This window comes from Oncorhynchus masou, chromosome 21, assembly GCF_036934945.1.
Source record: "Oncorhynchus masou masou isolate Uvic2021 chromosome 21, UVic_Omas_1.1, whole genome shotgun sequence".
NCBI classification, from domain to species: Eukaryota; Metazoa; Chordata; class Actinopteri; order Salmoniformes; family Salmonidae; genus Oncorhynchus; species Oncorhynchus masou.
Genome location: NC_088232.1, coordinates 17,634,635 through 17,651,389, shown reverse-complemented (window position 1 = coordinate 17,651,389; position 16,755 = coordinate 17,634,635). Strand labels below are relative to the sequence as shown.

Below are 16,755 nucleotides of genomic sequence, written 5' to 3'. Positions count from 1 at the left end.
AGAGCCTGTGAAAGTCTCTGACCAATAACATAGACACGCCTGCTTCACTGCACCAATCAGAGCGTTCTTCTGAGTCACCTGGCAGGCCAGGGTCACCTGCAGGTTCTCTATGGCTGACCTATTCATGAGCTGGAGAGAGAAGACCGGGACTGAGGTGACCCCTATAAGATCAAGTGTGAATCATAATGGGTAACAGCTATAATATTGCTTCATTAAAAAGGCAGGACTCTCTCTTGACATTGATTTACACAAAAGATTGTGCCCTCTTATCTCAACTCTGAATCAGGCCCAAACTCTCAGTTGACCTTACATGCACTACTGTCTCTTCAGAGTAGAAGCTGAATTTTCCAATCTGGTTCTCATCAAGCTCCTGGATGCTCAGTGGAAACTTAGATGGAGTGTACCTACAGGAGTCGGGAATAACAAACATAAGAATATAGCTGCGAGCAGCAATAAATAGGGTTCACAGGATGACAGAAAGGACACATGATCAGATGGATAACAAAGCCAGCGCTCTATCATGTAGGAACTCATGAGTCTAAATGCAACATCTGGAGTGAATTTTAATACCTCAGCCATCCTTTGACCAATCCCTTAGCTTTTCTCAAACTAAGTTAAGACATGTACCATTGGCCTACAATCAGAAGTTGGTGTCATTTGGTCTACGGTTCATGAGAAGAAGATTTTTGAAGTATTTTTTTGCATATTTTAGCAAATTAGCGTATAGTGTGGTATAGTGTGGTCATTTGAATGCATCAACGTTATTTTCTCAAACTCTTTAGGGGTTATTATTGTGAGGAGTCCAAAAACCAAATGTGGAGTGAATATGACTTTTAGTCCATGAGAAGAAGGTTTTTTATGATTGTTTTAAGCAGTAGCGTTACATTGTCAAAAAAGTGAATTGTTAATAGTTCCTTTATTTTTCAAGACCTACTGTAGATATACAATTTACTAAGAAAGAAAAAGAAGGTAGCTGCACATCTATCTATGTTAACAGTGTAACAGGGTAAGGAGGGTACCTGTCCAAACAGCTGTCGTCCTGCAGTAGTGCCGTAACAAACAGAGGTCTATGCTCTGCCTTGTCTCTCTGGACAGCAAACTCAAACTGCTCCGGGCGCACATACAGGTGGAACTCATCAAAGCCCAGCTCCAGAGCTTGTGTTTTGTATAACCTAGGAGAGCCAGACAATAATATGAACACTATAGAATGGACATTTAATGTTTCATACCATAAACACATTTAGTAACACTTACCTCAAAGCCTGCAAATACAGTGACGATAATCTCAGTGTAATGTAGTTTCAAATCAAATTTTCTGCAATTATATGCATTTTGCCATGGCAGATGCTGTGTTCCTCTGCTCAAACGTTATAACAAAAATCAATGGGCATGTGGATCGAATGCCCTTTTTTTAAAATGTTATTCTCCCTGACTGTCTAGCTTTTCTTTGGTTGTTAGTTCTCAAAGATGGTATCATTTAATATATACACTACCGTTCAAACGTTTGGGTTCACTTAGAAATGCCCTTGTTTTTGAAAGAAAAGCATTTTTTTTGTCCATTAAAATAACATCAAATTGATCAGAAATACAGTGTAGACATTGTTAATGGTGTAAATGACTATTGTAGCTGGAAACGGCTGATTTTAAATGGAATATCTACATAGGCGTACAGAGGCCCATTATCAGCAAACATCCCTCCTGTGTTCCAATGGCACTTTGTGTTAGCTAATCTAAGTTGATCATTTTAAAAGGCTAATTGATCATTAGAAAACACTTTTGCAATTATGTTGGCACAGCTGAAAACTGTTGTACTGATTAAAGAAGCAATAAAACTGGCCTTCTTTAGACTAGTTGAGTATCGGGAGCATCAGCATTTGTGGGTTCGATTGCAGGCGCAAAATGGCCAGAAACAAAGAACTTTCTTCTGGAACTCGTCAGTCTATTCCTGTTCTGAGAAATTCCATGCGAGAAATTGCCAAGAAACTAAAGATCTCGTACAACACTGTGTACAGTACTACTCCCTTCACAGAACAGAGCAAACTGTTTCTAACCAGAATAGAAAGAGGAGTGGGAGGCCCCGGTGCACAATTGAGCAAGAGGACAAGTACATTAGACTGTCTAATTTGAGAAACAGATGCCTCACAAGTCCTCAACTGGCAGCTTCATTAAAATGAAATAGTACCAGCAAAACACCAGTCTCAACGTCAACAGTGAAGACGCAACTCCAGGATGCTGGCCTTCTAGGCAGAGTTGCAAAGAAAAAGCCATATGTCAGACTGGCCAATAAAAAGAAAATATTAAGATCACAGACACTGGGCAGAGGAAGATTGGAAAAAAGTGTTATGGACAGATGGATCTAAGTTTGAGGTGGTCGGATCACAAAGAAGAACTTTGTGAGACGCAGAAAAAATGAAAAGATGCTGGAGAAGTGCTTGACGCCATCTGTCAAGCATGATGGTGGAGGCAATGTGATTGTCTGGGGGTGCTTTGGTGCTGGTAAAGTGAGAGATTTGTACGGGGTTACAGGGATCTTGACGAAGGAAGGCGATCACTCCATTTTGCAACGCCATGCCATACCCTGTGGACGGTGCTTAATTGGAGCCAATTTCCTCCTACAACAAGACAATGACCCAGCTCCAAACTATGCAAGAACTATTTAGGGAAGAAGCAGTCAGCTGGTATTCTGTCTATACTGGAGTGGCCAGCACAATCACCGGATCTCAACCCTATTGAGCTGTTGTGGGAGCAGCTTGACCGTATGGTACGTAAGAAGTGCCCATCAAGCCAATCCAACTTGTGGGAGGTGCTTCAGGAAGCATGGGGTGAAATCTCTTCAGAGTACCTCAACAAAGTGACAACTAGAATGCCAAAGGTCTGCAAGGCTGTAATTGCTGCAAATGGAGGAACGAACTTTGCTTTGACGAAAGCAAAGTTTGAAGGACACAATTATTATTTCAAATAAAAATCATTATTTATAACCTTGTCAACATCTTGACTATATTTCCTATTAATTCTGCAACTCATTTCATGTATGTTTTCATGGAAAACAAGGACATTTCTAAGTGACCCCAAACTTTTGAACTGTAGTATATATATATATATATATATATATATATATATATATATATATATATATATATATATATATATATATATATATATATATATATATATATATAGTTCAATATCTTTTCTGCATGCTTTCTGGCCTTGAAGCTGATACGTAAAAGCTGTTCTTGCTAGTATCACTGCAAGAGCAGTGTGTGTGTTTCTTATTTTTTTCTCATCTTATTCAACTGTTACCATGCACCTGCAAAAAAAGATAGCTCAGATTTGCGAGTGCCTTTTTGAATTTTGGTCACTTAGGTTGACCCTGAAACTGTTTTTCCATCCCGAAAATCACCACTTAGACAGCTCGCCTAAGAATTTTCATTACAGTACAAAACACTTTAATTAGCTCTAATGACTGTAATTTCCTCCATATTAAAGGGATAGTTTGAGATTTTGGCAATGAAGCCCTTTATCTACTTCCTCAAAGTCGGATGAACAAGAATAGCTAGCATGTAAACTGTTCCTGTCGACTTCCAGTCATTGCGCTAAAGCTAGTAAACATTGGCTCATGAAACTACCTCGAACTTCCATCATATGAGACATAAAAATGGTATCCAAGGTGGTATTCTGATGCAGCTAGCAATATTCATAAAATAATAATAAAATTCAGAATTCCAAAAAATATTTACAAATCGCAGACCCCCTGCAGTACATACCCCTGAAATAACTAACTACAATCAATATAGGAAGAATCAACTCAACTGTGCCAGATGTGCAGTCTCTGCTGCTGACTCCATAAGGCGATGGCGGATGGTAACTAACTCCAGCAGCTTGGCGAAGATTTCCACAGCAAATAACTGTTTCTCCTTCCCCTGCTTCATGTCCTGCTCCTCAGCCGACCTGATCAGAGAGACCCCCACCGCTCGGACCAGGGAGGGGTCCTCCATGAAAACATCTGAAAACAGCTGGAGCGAAAGAAAAAAAATATCGCTGATTGGTGCTGCCATCTGTTTGCAATCATTTACATTACATTTAAGTCATTTGGCAGACGCTCTTATCCAGAGCGACTTACAAATTGGTGAATTCACCTTAGGACATCCAATCATTGCACATAACGATATTGATATCGATTCCGTGTTTTTTTCAAACCTTTATTTACACAGGTGAGTCAATTAAGAAAATATCATTTTTACAATTAGAACTTCTCAAGTGGCAGGTGCAGCATATCAGTGTGAGGGAGATACTCGACTCCCTCAAAGGTGAAGGAGATACTTGACTCCCTCGAATGTGAGGGAGATACTCGACTCACATCCTTTTGAGTTTGAGAGCTATAGTAGGCCCCGGGAGGATCCATGGAGTGCCAGTGCTGCAGAGCCCGCTGTAGGAGTCTCTGTTCCAGGGTGACTCTCTCAGTCACCCCCCTGGCACGGTGAAGCTGGCAGAGCTCAGTGTGAGCCTGGGTCAGGGCCTGGTACAATTCAGAGGCCAGGCTTAGGGAGTGGTGCACCTCCAGAAGGAACACATTCATCAGGGCAGGACTGGTAACAAGAGGACAGACAGGCAGGGGTGTGCGCACACATTTTTACATTAGCTATTTATTTATACTGTTTTAACATGTTAGTCTGTTTTGAGGTGATATCACATTACACTGTGATCAGTCTATAATTCATGGGTAGAACTAGGACTTGCCTGCCACCACCGAGGGACACCAGATGTTTGGCCACATAGTTAGGAGGAAGACCATAGTCACAAGGAGTAGCTCCCTGTCCCTGACCTCCTCTCCACACCTGGTGGAGGTATTGCCGCTGACGATCTATCTAATAGTCAACATACACAGTTAGAGAGACCTTTAGAACACATGGCATGGAAAAGTGAATATATATTCGATTTCAAAACCTATTGCTTTTATTAGCTTTGCTAACGGGCTATCCCGGCCAATAGTTTATTAATGGTCCTTCAAGCCAGATACACCTGTTATGATTCAACTATCCACACTGGCATCAATAGCTCTCTAGGCTGTGCCACAATTTTTCAGAAACAATTACTTGGTTGTCCAGCACGGCTCTGATGAGTTGCTGGTGTGTCTGCATGCAGACCATCTCTGCCCGGTAGGCCTGAACAAAGTACTCTGCTCCCATGTCCAGGTGTAGCCGAGGCCTTCTGTGCATGATGTCTGTGATGACCTGAGCCAAGGAGAACCTCTCCTCTGGTCCTGTCACATGCTGGTAGGCCTCAATATAGCAGTTCAACAACTGGAAATTAACAGAGGGGCCATGGTTCACGTAATGACACGCAATATACTGGACTTAAAATAAATTGATTATCACCTGGGTCGTGTTCATTTAGGCATCAATGAGAAGAAAACTGACTGAAACAGGGAGGGACTAAATATACATGTCCAATGAGAAATGTGAATTTTTGTTTTCTGTTTCAGAACATTTTAAGATGTTTTCTGTTACGTGCCCTAATGAACACAGCCCCGTTCAGCATATTTGCTAACCTGCACTTTGCTCTTCAAAAAAGCAGCTTCGCATGTCCACAGGTCTAGGAGAACTGCAACTCTATCCACATCTGTCTGAGCCCAGGCAGAGTGGAGGTCTGTCGCTGCAGAGCTAGGTGACCTCTCAGACTGACCCTTGACCCTGCTGCCCTCAGACTTGCCCTTTACCCTCCAACTACTCCTCTGGATGTAGTGTGAGCCCAGAAGAATCAGTGTGTCTTCCAGCTCCTCCAGGTCCTTCAGAGCCACGTCGTACACCACGTAGAGCCCTCGCTGGTCTTGGGTGTGGACATATCTCTCCTCAGTGGTGTAGAAATCATGAAGATTCTCCACTTCTGGGTACTCCATGAACTCGGAACAGTGAACCTGTAGTCACAGTAAAACCGATATCAATTCCCTAAAGAAACTTTGACATAGCAGACGCACTCGCTCAATCACTCACTTACTCACTCACTCACTCATGCACACACACACACACACCCACACACACATTTGCACACGCACACACACACATACACACACACATTCATACTACACCCACGGGCGGCAGGTAGCCTAGCGGTTAAGAGTGTCGGGCCAGTAACCGAAAGGTTTCTGTTTCGAATCCCCAAGCTGACTAGGTACAAAAATCTGTCTATGTGCCCTTGAGCAAGGCACTTAAATCCTAATTGCTCCTGTAAGTTACTCTGGAGGAGAGTGACTGCTAAATGACTAATGTTTACATCACAACTTCTGCTACCAGACTCTTATTATGATTGCACAATTAAACACTTGCCCCCCAAAACATGGGTAAATATTGGACGACAACTTAGAAAAAAGGGTTCTTCGGCTGTCCCCAAAGATCTTTTTTTTTGGTTCCAGTTAAAACCCTTTTGGGTTCCAGGTTGAACTCCATTGGGTTCAATGTAGAAGCCTCTGTGTAAAGGAAACTTTACACGGAACTCAAAAGGGTTCTCCCTGAAACCAACCCTTTTATGTTCTCGACAGCACCTTTTGTTCTAAGAGTGTATAATTTGTGCTTTCCAGTATAATACTTATGCTAAACTGTTTATTCTATTCTACTGAGCCATTTACTTTGTGTTCTTATTCTTATGTGTGGTGGAAATTCTACCTTTAACTAATAACGAGGAGAGGCTAAATCAATAATCAATCAAGGTATTACGTTTATTAAAAACGTATTATAATAAGGAGGCTGGTCTCCCCATCCCCGCAGGTGAGATGGAGTGAAAGCCCAAAAAACAGACAGAGTACAGGAGCATCATATAGTCAAGCTACCCCATGCAAGCATCTGCAACACATGTGACCCTATGTATGTGTATGAGCCTGTTGCATGTGAGTGAGGACAACAGGGGCCAGAATGACAGGAACCAGACATACGTCCTCTAACTGTAGCTCCACAGTTCCCCCAAGTTTAACGGGGTTTAACAGAAGATTTCCCTCACATATGTTTATTATATTTTATTGCTGTTGAATTGTCAAGAAGGAACCTGCAAGAAAAGCATTTGTTGGACGGTGTACGCCCTGTGTATCCCATACATATGACTAATAAAACGTGATCGTTCACAAGAAGTCAGGAAGTTGTGGAGAGAGTGGGGTAGGGGGTGTTGTGTTTGTACAATACTATTGTGCTGTGGTTCCAGATATTGTTAAATGAAAAACATTGGAGACAAAACAACATCGAACACCTTAAATATCAGGTAATATCAGGTCCCCACTGTCCATGGGATCTTATTCATTATGATCATGAGGATTAAAACTGGTCCTAGATCAGAGAAACTAATTTGAATATGTGGCAGAAAGAAGGGAACTTTGTGGAATCGAACTCAGTCCAGCACAGGACTGAGTCACTTTCAGTTTCATTTCCTCCAAACTGTGGTCTTCATGGTTAGTCCTGCCTCCTTATCGCACAACACACTCATAAACACTGTGAGATGGGTAAAATAGCTGTCATTACAGGTCTTTTAGACGTGAGGAGAGGAAGGAGAGCAGCACCATAACACCAGCTACAGTAAGTTACTGTAAATATAACATATTTGATGTGTTTGTTTGTGTTATCTTGTTTGTCCATATCAGGTGTGTATACTTAAGAGCCACTGAACAGTGTGTTTTTCTGTTGCTCATTAGAAAAACAAGATTTCAGTCTTAGAGGTGTGTGTGGACAGAGCCACTAAACATATTTTTCACACCAATGCAACTTTTTCTACCATAAAAGCGTTGTAAGAGATTGCCCTCTATTTATTATACAACATGGTTGAATATTTTCCTTAAAGACCCAGGGCAGTTGTTTTCTTTCATCTCAATATCAAATCATTTCTGGGTAACAATTAAGTAACTTACTGTAATATTTTCCATTAAAATGACCCGAAAAGAAACAAAAATGTTTGTTTTTTTTGCAAAAAAAAACTCTTTCTCAAGCAAGAATTTTGCTAGGACTGTCTGGCAGTTGTCTGAGTGAGGGACCTAAGAGGAGGGGACTCATGGGAGGGTTTTTAACCTGAAAACAGACTGTTATTGACAGAGAGTTAGAACTCTCTTTGTTATTGGTGTATTAACAATCTAAAGCTCCATCCATGCAAAACCTGCTGATTGGAAGGTCCTGGCTAAATCTCACCAATTTGTAAGTCGATCTGGATAAGAGCGTCTGCTAAATGACTTAAATGTAAATGTAAATGTAAATGTATTTTCAACAAGGCACTATTCAGAACACTGAACACATTTCTTCACGCGTTTATAGAGATAGTTTCATCAATATTATACAAAACACAGGTAAAGCAGAATGTTGACTGCACTGGGCCTATGAAGTTCCATGGTATGCACTATTCATCTCGAACGGCTAGATGTTCTTTACCATTCGGCCATCAGATTTGCCACCAATGCTCCTTATAGGACACATCACTGCACCCTATACTCCTCCGTAAACTGATCATCTCTGTTTACCCCATCGCAAGACCCACTGGTTGATGCTTATTTATAAAACCCTCTTAGGCCTCACTCCCCCCTATCTGAGACATCTACTGCAGCCCTCATCCTCCACACACAACACTCGTTCTGCCAGTCACATTCTGTTAAAGGTCCCCAAAGCACACACATCCCTGAGTCGCTCCTCTTTTCAGTTCGCTGCAGCTAGCGACTGGATTGAGCTGCAACAAAGACACTCTTACTGACAGTTGTAGCTGTTTTGCGTGATGCATTGTTGTCTCTACCTTCCTTTTGTGCTGTCGTCTGTGCCCAATAATGTTTGTACCATGTTTTGTGCTGCTACCATGTTGTGCTGCTGCCATGTTGTTTCTATGTTGTGTTGCTACCATGCTGTGTTGTCATGTGTTGCTGCCTTGCTATGTTGTTGTCTTATAGGTCTCTCTTTATTGTAGTGTTGTGTTGTCTCTCTTGTTGCGATGTGCGTTTTGTCCTATATTTATATTTATATTGTATTTATTTTTGATTTTTAATCCCAGGCCCCCTGTCCCCGCAGGAGGCCTTTTGCCTTTTTCTTAGGTAGTCATTGTAAATAAGAATTTGTTCTCAAAATACTTGCCTAGTGAAATAAAGGTTAAATAAAAGGAATAAATACAATATTATGGGATTTTATTGCACACAATCACACCTACTAAAGTTCTCTAAAGTTCTCTCTCAAGGGTACCACCATGGTCCGAGGTACGTTGAACACTATGGAAGATCTAAGACTCTCTGGGTTTGGTCGTCACTTGCCCAGGCATGGACTCAAGCTCCTGTTCTGGTTCGCCAAGAATTACATCGACTTTGATATCATGGGTGAAATGGTTGCAAGATACAACCCCAACGAGGGGGGCTTTGATTTCCATCCCTTCCAGAACAGACCGGAGTGGGACTACAGCAATGTGACCACAAATATAGCTGTAATTACCTGCAATTTTCTGCTCCCCGATAATGTCCACCCACACTATATAGTGGGCAACCTGAATCTGGAAGAATCCAATTGCCTTCCTCAGTATGTGAGAAAAGACTTTGCTGGTGACCAAGACGACAGTAACATGGACCGCCTCATCATCAGTCTGCGTCCCGATGGGACTGTGGATAAGGTTTATGTGACCCAGCATGACGATGAAGGTCTGAGTTTTGACCCTGACAACACCTATCGCGTCACCAGGGGTCTGCTCAGGGACATCCGTGGCCTAAAGCTGCGTAAGTTCCTGAAACAGGCAGGCTATAGCAACCGCCAGCCAATCCAATACATGAATGATTATGAGGACATTCTGAGTTATTTTGAAGACTTATTGAGACTGTAGTGTAGTACAGAGCTCTTTAACCATGATTCCACTGTTAATCTGATTCTGACGTGAAAGGACAGGACAGGAAAACAGCAGTATACAGTATATATTTGCTTAGCCTTTTTTGATGTGTATTATGTGGGTAACTGATTGTATTTTCATTGTATGCTGTTGTAACCCCCTCCTGTCTTGTTCATTGTTTTGTCCTTTAGCTTTTTCATGATGAAATCGATTTTTGGAAAAAAAAGAAGATCTATTTAGCATTACTATGCTATTGGTAATACAAAAATATATAAATATTTTCTATACAACATTATTGTATGTGTGTGTGTCATGCAAATGCAAATCCAATGTTATGAATAGTGCCTCTTGACTCAAAAAAAAAATCAGTGCAGTAAAACTGTTTTTACTGTGTTTTGTATAATTTTGTACAACAGCAGATTAAACTAACACTGTAAAAAACACTGTAAAAACATATATGCAAATGTGATCAGTGTTATTTTGATTCTGATAAATGCTATTTGAAAATACAATCTACACAGGACCTGGTTCTGCATGGGTGGAGATTCGGTGAGCCTCGTGAAATCCTCAGGCAGTATAAGTTAATAGACCAACAACAAATGGAGTTCCAAACCAGAAGAGGAACAACTGTGTGGAATGAAACAGCCCAGACCAGGCTGCAAGGGTTACCAGAACTGCTTGAGCTAGTGACCTCAATTGGCTGTAACTCACACACTTGGGCCCATATTCACAAAGTGTCTCAGAGTGGAGTGTAAACACACGAAAACGGCAGTTTATTTAATGCAAGTGTTTACACTGCTTTTGAGGAAAAATGTGTTGAATGGCGAGCGTTTACTCACTTATTTTCTTCACCCCTACAAATCACTAATGTCATTAATGTCTCAGTTTGTACTGTAGCTGTGATGCCTTACCTTGTAGTCAACAGGAGTGTTGTGGCTATAGAGGTGAGAGCCCAGACCTCCGACTGTCCCACTGCACCCTCTGGCCGCATTCATCCAGCTTGACTCCTCAGTGGTGCTGACCAAATCACCTCCTCCTCCTCCTGCTTCCCCTCTTCCTCCTCCTCCTCCTGCTGCTCTTCCTCCTCCTGCTCCTCCTCCACATGCTCCTCCTCCCTCCATACTCATCCCAGCTGTGTCAAAAGCCAGGGTTCTCTCTATGGACCTCAGGTAGTTTAGAATGCCTAGGGAGATGCGCTTTAAGGGAGAGAGGACGGGTCAGACAGCTCAGGCTCCAGAGGGAATGGCAGGGTAAATAATATGACACAGTAGATAATGGATAGCAGTTCAGCATCCCAAGAGAGACTCACTGGGGAAGAGATGACAGCTCAGGGTTCAGTGGGAGCGACAAGAGTATAGAGAGCAGTCCCTAACAGTCTAAAAGTCTACCCTGAACCTCCCTTGTGGTCTTGTGTGGCGTTAGCTACGCCAAGGTCATCGTTTCAATTCCAGCAACAATCACGTAAGTCTCTTTGGATGAAGCTCACCTGCAGTTCCCTGATCTTAAGGTGTCGAAGGTAGAGGAGTGACAGGTAGGCTCCCCTGGCTGTGACGGGGTCCGAGGTACCCTCTTCCCCTTCCTGGCCCTCATCCAAACCCAACAGCTGCATGCTACTCAGGTAGCTATAGCTGGGATGAATGAGAGAGAAGGGACGCCAAATAAGCAAAAGGCATTCCGTTTTATTTCAATGAGACCCACATCCAAGTGATCCTATTCTGTCCTTCTTAATAATGTACCTTTCATTTACTTTCTTGACTGATGTGGTTCTGCTCTTTGTGTTGCTTTTTTCCTGTCCTCCACATCCACTGGATTCCTAGCAGGGGAAAAAATGCTAATTGTGGTTGGAATGAACCCAGACACAATCCATTTTACATGATGAAAAAGCATGTTGTCTTTGTAGCACACATAATCACATCTCTGACTATGTAATACATGCCTGATAAAGATTGGCAGCGCTGTAAATGCTGGTCCAGATCTGCAAGGTGTTGTGTCTGTTGGTGTGTGACGATGTCAGAGATGATGAGGGCTGGATGGCCTGAGGGTCACATACCTGGGAAGCATGCTCCCTCAGGGCCTCAGTCACTACGACAAGATCTGACAGCTGGGGAGGGAGAGAGTGAGGAGAGAGAGAGAGAGAGAGAGAGAGAGAGAGAGAGAGAGAGAGAGAGAGAGAGAGAGAGGTGTTACTGTGAGTATGCAAAATAACATGATTGAAAGTAATTGTAGTTAGCCCATACTTCGATACACGATACAAACTATAGAGATGAACGTTAATAGGTCATTTATAAAATCCCTCCTTTAGGTGTTAAGACTGTTTACCTGGAGAAACCTGCGGTGAGTCCTCAGCAACTCATCATAAGATTGGAGCTCCTTCAGCTTGGTGACAAGTTTCTGTTGCCAGGGATCCCGTTTGGGCTTCACCTGTTTTGTGAGTGTTTCGTCAGAAAATAAACATTAGGGATGGGATTTAAGGGTTTTGGGCACTGGTCAGCCGGGCTAGTAGGCTGCAATTTGTTTTTAGCCTAGGTCCAAAATCTGTGCCATGCCATATTTGCTAATACAACATTTTACTAGTTTGGCACATTTTCTTCTAGCCCAGTCTGAAAAGTACTAGCCTCTGGATAAAGGGCTAGCTCAATTTCCATCCCTTATATATCAGCGTTCCTGACACCTTTTCTCTAATCATCTCTGAACTAACTTGTTAGCACTTCAAGTGTTATAAAACCAAGTACTATGCAGGACAAGGATTGACAGGAGAGAGATCACGACAGAGACCGGGACAGTCCCTCTCTCTCCAGACCTGAATGTATGGTATCCAGTTAGCAATCTTCCTCAGAGCCATGGTGCTCCTCTTCGTCCCCCACTGTCCCTCTACAGCCTCTGTCCCATCATACTGGAGGAAGGTCTTCATCACCTCCTGCTGTCTGAAGATCACCCTGAACTCCTTTGAGATCTGACCAACAAACAAAGGACCAGATTCAGAGTTGAGGTAAATGCGAACAACTCAGACGTTCGCATAACTTATTCATTGGCGCCAATGAGAAAAGTACGTGCGGATCTACACCAAGAGAGTACACGACGGACCAAATAACTTGAAATGTATGTTACAACGGTACTACCATGCTGAAGAGCTCCATCTCGTCTGCAGTGTTCCTGATGTTTTGGGTGTCGTAGGGCAAATGGAAGTAGGAGACCAGGCTTTGTAGTTCTGGGAGGAACTCCTCCAGTTTCACAGTGTGCATGGGAACTTGGTTAGCCAGTCTAAACATCCCTACAGAAAGGAACGATCACGAGCATGAATGAATCTCTTTTGTACCCACATGTAGAGTTACATCTAGTTCAAGTAAGACATTTAAATGTAGAGGTTCAATAAGGGTAACAGTCAATGTTGGTGTTACCCTCAAGCCCAGCCAAGACTTGGTCTTTATCTTCTGAAGATGAGTGGACACATTCAACCAGCACTGGGGAACTTGATGGGGACTTCCTTAATAACTCAGAAGATTCTTTATCCCTCTTCTCAGAGGCTGGGATGTAGTGGATCACCTGTGACCCATCATATAGTGTGAGGTAACAAACAGTCTTATTTCTAAATAAATCTATTACAAGGTATTCATCCACCCATCCCAAAGGTCAACCAAGCTTTGGGGTGCATCTCAGTAGTCTAAAGTGACTTCCTCTCCTTGTCTCTTTTTCTTTATCTGCTCGAATCTAAACTAGCCTTTGATTTCAGCTACATGGCGATGAAGGAGAGGAGACGAGTAGAGGAAGCCACTGTTAGACCATTGAGATGCAGCCATAGGATGCATCCTGAATGGTACCTTCTTCCCTGGAGCACTACTTTTGACCAGAGTCCTATGATCCCTGGTCAAAAGTAGTGCACTATATAGTGAACTATGCACTATATAGATTTGGGACATACACATAGGGCAACATAGTGAAAAAGCAATGTGTTAAGTGAAAATTGTACCATCAACCTCATTGTAATCTGGCAACGAGATTTAATTTGAAATGTGCATTTCAACAAAGAGGCAACTATTTATATATTGCTTAATCTCCTCCTTATAATGCACATTGTTAAAATGATTTCACAGTGCCAGATTCCAATGAGGTGTACGGTAAATTTTGCACTTAACACATCACTTTTGCGCTACAAAAACATTGCCATAGTCTCTCTGATGGCCTTACTGTCAGGAAGTGGTGGATGGTCTTGGAGGCATGCAGGTGACAGACCAGCCAGGTGAGGTAGATGGTCACATCTTCCTGGGTGACCGTGTTGATGGGGTTGCCCCGCCCTGTCAGGACCTTCTCCCTGGAAACAGCCAGTCTCCTGGCCCGCTGGACAGCATCCTCATACTCACTGACCAGGTTTGATACCTGGGCCTGGTGGAACAGTATGGTGAAAGAACACACCCGACCTGGGTTCAAATAGTATTGGTTTTCTTTCAAATACTTTAGTGCTTGATTTAGCTTTCCTGGTGGAACACCACGGAAATCAACTGTTCATGTAAAAAGGGATTTATTGATTGATTCATTATCCTCTATTACTCATGATAAACTAAGGTGATTTATTAAATATCAACGTGCCAGGTTACCTTGTAGAAGGGATACAGCTGCTCAATGATGTGGGAGTGACGACAGAACCTTCTCCATCTCAGCATCAGCAGGTACTTGATCTGGGCCAACTGGTAGCATCGGTCTGCATAAAACTACCATAAATACACTGAGTGACAAAACAAAACACCTTCCCAATTTTGAGTCGCACCCCCTTTTGCCCTCACAAACACCTTCAATTTGTCAGGGCAGCCGCGGGGGCCCTGAGCGTCACCAATGTGATCCCAATGACATAATCAGTCAAGTTTACCTGGTGCAGGAGAAGAGGCAGACTCTCAGGTGTGTACTCCAGGCTTAGGCAGCTTTGCAGCTCTCTCTGTAGCACATCAGACAGAGGCACCACTGGCAGTGCTTCTGCCACCTGAAGACCTCTCCTCAGGACATGCTCTCTCTCCATACGAAAGTACGATACATCTTTAGGAACTGGAACTGAGCTATAGTACGATGAAAAAATAAATATATAGAATACAATAAAATACAATAGAACATCTACAAAAAAAGGCAGCCAGTATCAAACAGAAGAAAATCGCAATCACTGTTATTTTAACTGTGCAACTTTATTTTGCTCACAGACCTCCCTCATATCCATGTGTCCATCCATACCTGTAAGACTTGGAGGGTGTTTCTAGGGGAGATCCATTCTCCTCTATTTCAGTTCGGAGAGCTGACAGCTGGACAGACAACTCTGCTTCCATCTGCTCTACCTTGGCAGTGGAGGAAACTTTGTACACCAGCTTGGACATGATGGGATGTCCTGGATACTATATAAGTAACAAACCCAAAAAATGGTAATTTATGTACCACAGCAAAATCAAGGGGCATAACTCTATTGGTGGTGTAATCCAATCAAAACATCTCTGAGGAGAAATATGGCTGTTTGTGGGGAGGTTTATATAGAAAATGTAGAAGTTAGTTAGATGTCTCAATAGGTCTTCCAAAACAGAAAAGAAACTTGCCTTAAAAAGCGAATCATTGGCTCCTGAAAACAACTCCAAACTGGTTCCCAAGCTTGTTGTCCAGTGTCACCATGGAGACTATGGTGCCATAAAAGTCTAAACAGACCTACACATACTTTTGAACTCTAGAGGGCACCAGAACTTTAATAACGCCCCTTGATCCAACAGGATTGCTGACCTATGCAAATCGGAATTTTCTGATAGACAATGACCATATGCCAAAATGTATTTTTCAAATGTATCAAGTTGTGGCAATATTTGTCTGTGCTGTTTCTTTCATTGGTGAATACACTTAATTCTTAATACACTTAATTATCTTTGAATAACTATGCTCTTGTAAAATATTTTCAGTGATAATCTTTTTAGCAGATTTTTGTTTTCCAAAAATAATAAAGACAATTACATCACTCAATGAAATCACAATGATAAAGTTCTGTTTTAAATTTCCAAAGCAATGATCAGCTATTTAGATACATCAGGTGTACCTTGCAGCAATACAGTGCAATGATGTCTTGGTGGTAGATATTTACCTACTGTACATTTCAAATACTTCATTATTCTATTATCAGCTCCCCAAGCTGGATTTAAATAGCTCAACATGCTCACTTCTCTTGGATACAGGAAAGCCGATTGGCTCCAACAGAGGATGGGCACATCCAATAAAAAAATTGTCACAAGGTGCACTTCTACCAATAAATACTCAAGGACAAGGGAGTTTCATAATTCCTTTGTCACCAGCAGGAGAAGAGAGGCTGTGATAGCCTGGACCGAACTGCATGGTGACTGTGATTGTGGATGGAGGATTAACAAGAATGCAATATCCTGGTGCCCCCTTGACAACAAATCATTTTTGGCGGGAGGCAGGTAGCCTTGTGGTTAGAGCGTTGGGCCAATAACCATAAAGGTTGCTGGATCAAATCCCTGAGCTGACAAAGTAAAAATCTGTAAAAACCCACTGTTTCCCAGTAGGCTGTCATTGTAAATAAGAACTTGTTCTTAACTGACTTGCCTGGTTAAATAAAAGAAAACATGGCTTTGTTGTTGAATTTATGAATTAAGTGTGCATCCACACACCATGCTATTCCTATCACAAAAAGGCAGTACTCAGTTTTTATTTAACCATCTGGTTGCTATCAATCCCCCATTTTAAGATGGCATGTTTCCCTAGCAACCATTTTCTATAGCATGATGTCTGAGGACAAAGGACATATAGGAAATCGAATAATGTTCTTAGAATGCCCCCTTTTTGTCTTCAATCCATTTTTGCTAGTTTACACTTCCAGTAGCGGTGGAGTATTTAAAAAAAGAATACATGTAGAGACGGATATAAATATTCAACACAATAAAAGACCAAGACACATTTTCAAGA

The 16,755-nt window shown here is 42.1% G+C and overlaps 4 protein-coding genes across 7 annotated transcripts; 1 reads left to right on the top strand and 3 right to left on the bottom strand.

Annotated features, from left to right (window-relative positions):
* Positions 1-8: 8 nt before the first annotated feature.
* On the bottom strand, positions 9-5,296 carry LOC135507886 (uncharacterized). The gene is made up of 5 exons (XM_064927631.1): positions 5,097-5,296; positions 4,361-4,868; positions 3,814-4,016; positions 1,020-1,172; positions 9-404 (listed from the first exon to the last, which is right to left on the bottom strand). The coding sequence occupies exons 2-5, from the start codon at positions 4,577-4,579 to the stop codon at positions 272-274; spliced, it is 708 nt and encodes a 235-aa protein (XP_064783703.1). The 5' UTR covers positions 4,580-4,868; positions 5,097-5,296; the 3' UTR covers positions 9-271.
* On the bottom strand, positions 4,695-10,946 carry LOC135507452 (uncharacterized). The gene is made up of 4 exons (XM_064926988.1): positions 10,731-10,946; positions 5,552-5,917; positions 5,097-5,303; positions 4,695-4,868 (listed from the first exon to the last, which is right to left on the bottom strand). Exons 1-4 carry the CDS (start codon positions 10,944-10,946, stop codon positions 4,695-4,697), a joined length of 963 nt encoding a protein of 320 aa, XP_064783060.1.
* LOC135507884 (uncharacterized) lies at positions 7,167-10,712 on the top strand. Of its 4 annotated transcripts, XR_010450724.1 has the most exons (5): positions 7,167-7,248; positions 7,508-7,559; positions 9,175-9,712; positions 10,011-10,075; positions 10,341-10,712. XR_010450724.1 is itself a non-coding variant. In XM_064927630.1 (4 exons), exons 1-4 carry the CDS (start codon positions 7,202-7,204, stop codon positions 10,019-10,021), a joined length of 648 nt encoding a protein of 215 aa, XP_064783702.1. In that variant the 5' UTR covers positions 7,167-7,201; the 3' UTR covers positions 10,022-10,292. The 4 variants fall into 4 exon arrangements, 3 of the variants coding, with proteins under 3 accessions (XP_064783702.1, XP_064783701.1, XP_064783700.1); XM_064927630.1 differs by lacking the exon at positions 10,341-10,712 and having other exon boundaries at positions 10,011-10,292; XM_064927629.1 differs by lacking the exons at positions 10,011-10,075; positions 10,341-10,712 and having other exon boundaries at positions 9,187-10,004.
* A 794-nt stretch (positions 10,947-11,740) lies between the features above and the next one.
* On the bottom strand, positions 11,741-15,391 carry LOC135507451 (putative uncharacterized protein C6orf183). Its single transcript, XM_064926987.1, has 9 exons — positions 15,034-15,391; positions 14,681-14,864; positions 14,412-14,525; positions 14,005-14,199; positions 13,218-13,362; positions 12,939-13,090; positions 12,620-12,772; positions 12,139-12,240; positions 11,741-11,920 (listed from the first exon to the last, which is right to left on the bottom strand). The coding sequence occupies exons 1-9, from the start codon at positions 15,171-15,173 to the stop codon at positions 11,741-11,743; spliced, it is 1,365 nt and encodes a 454-aa protein (XP_064783059.1). The 5' UTR covers positions 15,174-15,391.
* Between the last annotated feature and the right edge of the window lie 1,364 nt (positions 15,392-16,755).

Excerpts from the sequence above, each read along its gene's own strand:
- LOC135507452 (XM_064926988.1), bottom strand. The coding sequence starts at position 10,946 with ATGAGTATGGAGGGAGGAGGAGCATGTGGAGGAGGAGCAGGAGGAGGA. Across the intron at positions 5,918-10,730 it reads ACACTCCTGTTGACTACAAG|GTTCACTGTTCCGAGTTCAT; the intron begins GTAAGGCATCAC and ends CTGTGACTACAG. Across the intron at positions 5,304-5,551 it reads TTTTGAAGAGCAAAGTGCAG|TTGTTGAACTGCTATATTGA; the intron begins GTTAGCAAATAT and ends GTTAATTTCCAG.
- LOC135507884 (XM_064927628.1), top strand. The coding sequence starts at position 7,202 with ATGAAAAACATTGGAGACAAAACAACATCGAACACCTTAAATATCAG. Across the intron at positions 7,249-7,507 it reads TCGAACACCTTAAATATCAG|GTCTTTTAGACGTGAGGAGA; the intron begins GTAATATCAGGT and ends CTGTCATTACAG. Across the intron at positions 7,560-9,174 it reads GCACCATAACACCAGCTACA|TTCTCTCTCAAGGGTACCAC; the intron begins GTAAGTTACTGT and ends AGTTCTCTAAAG.
- LOC135507451 (XM_064926987.1), bottom strand. The coding sequence starts at position 15,173 with ATGTCCAAGCTGGTGTACAAAGTTTCCTCCACTGCCAAGGTAGAGCAG. Across the intron at positions 14,200-14,411 it reads AGCTGTATCCCTTCTACAAG|GCCCAGGTATCAAACCTGGT; the intron begins GTAACCTGGCAC and ends CTGTTCCACCAG. Across the intron at positions 13,363-14,004 it reads CCATCCACCACTTCCTGACA|GTGATCCACTACATCCCAGC; the intron begins GTAAGGCCATCA and ends GATGGGTCACAG.
- LOC135507886 (XM_064927631.1), bottom strand. The coding sequence starts at position 4,579 with ATGAATGTGTTCCTTCTGGAGGTGCACCACTCCCTAAGCCTGGCCTCT. Across the intron at positions 1,173-3,813 it reads GAGACTGCACATCTGGCACA|GTTATACAAAACACAAGCTC; the intron begins GTTGAGTTGATT and ends TGGCTCTCCTAG. Across the intron at positions 405-1,019 it reads GACGACAGCTGTTTGGACAG|GTACACTCCATCTAAGTTTC; the intron begins GTACCCTCCTTA and ends CGACTCCTGTAG.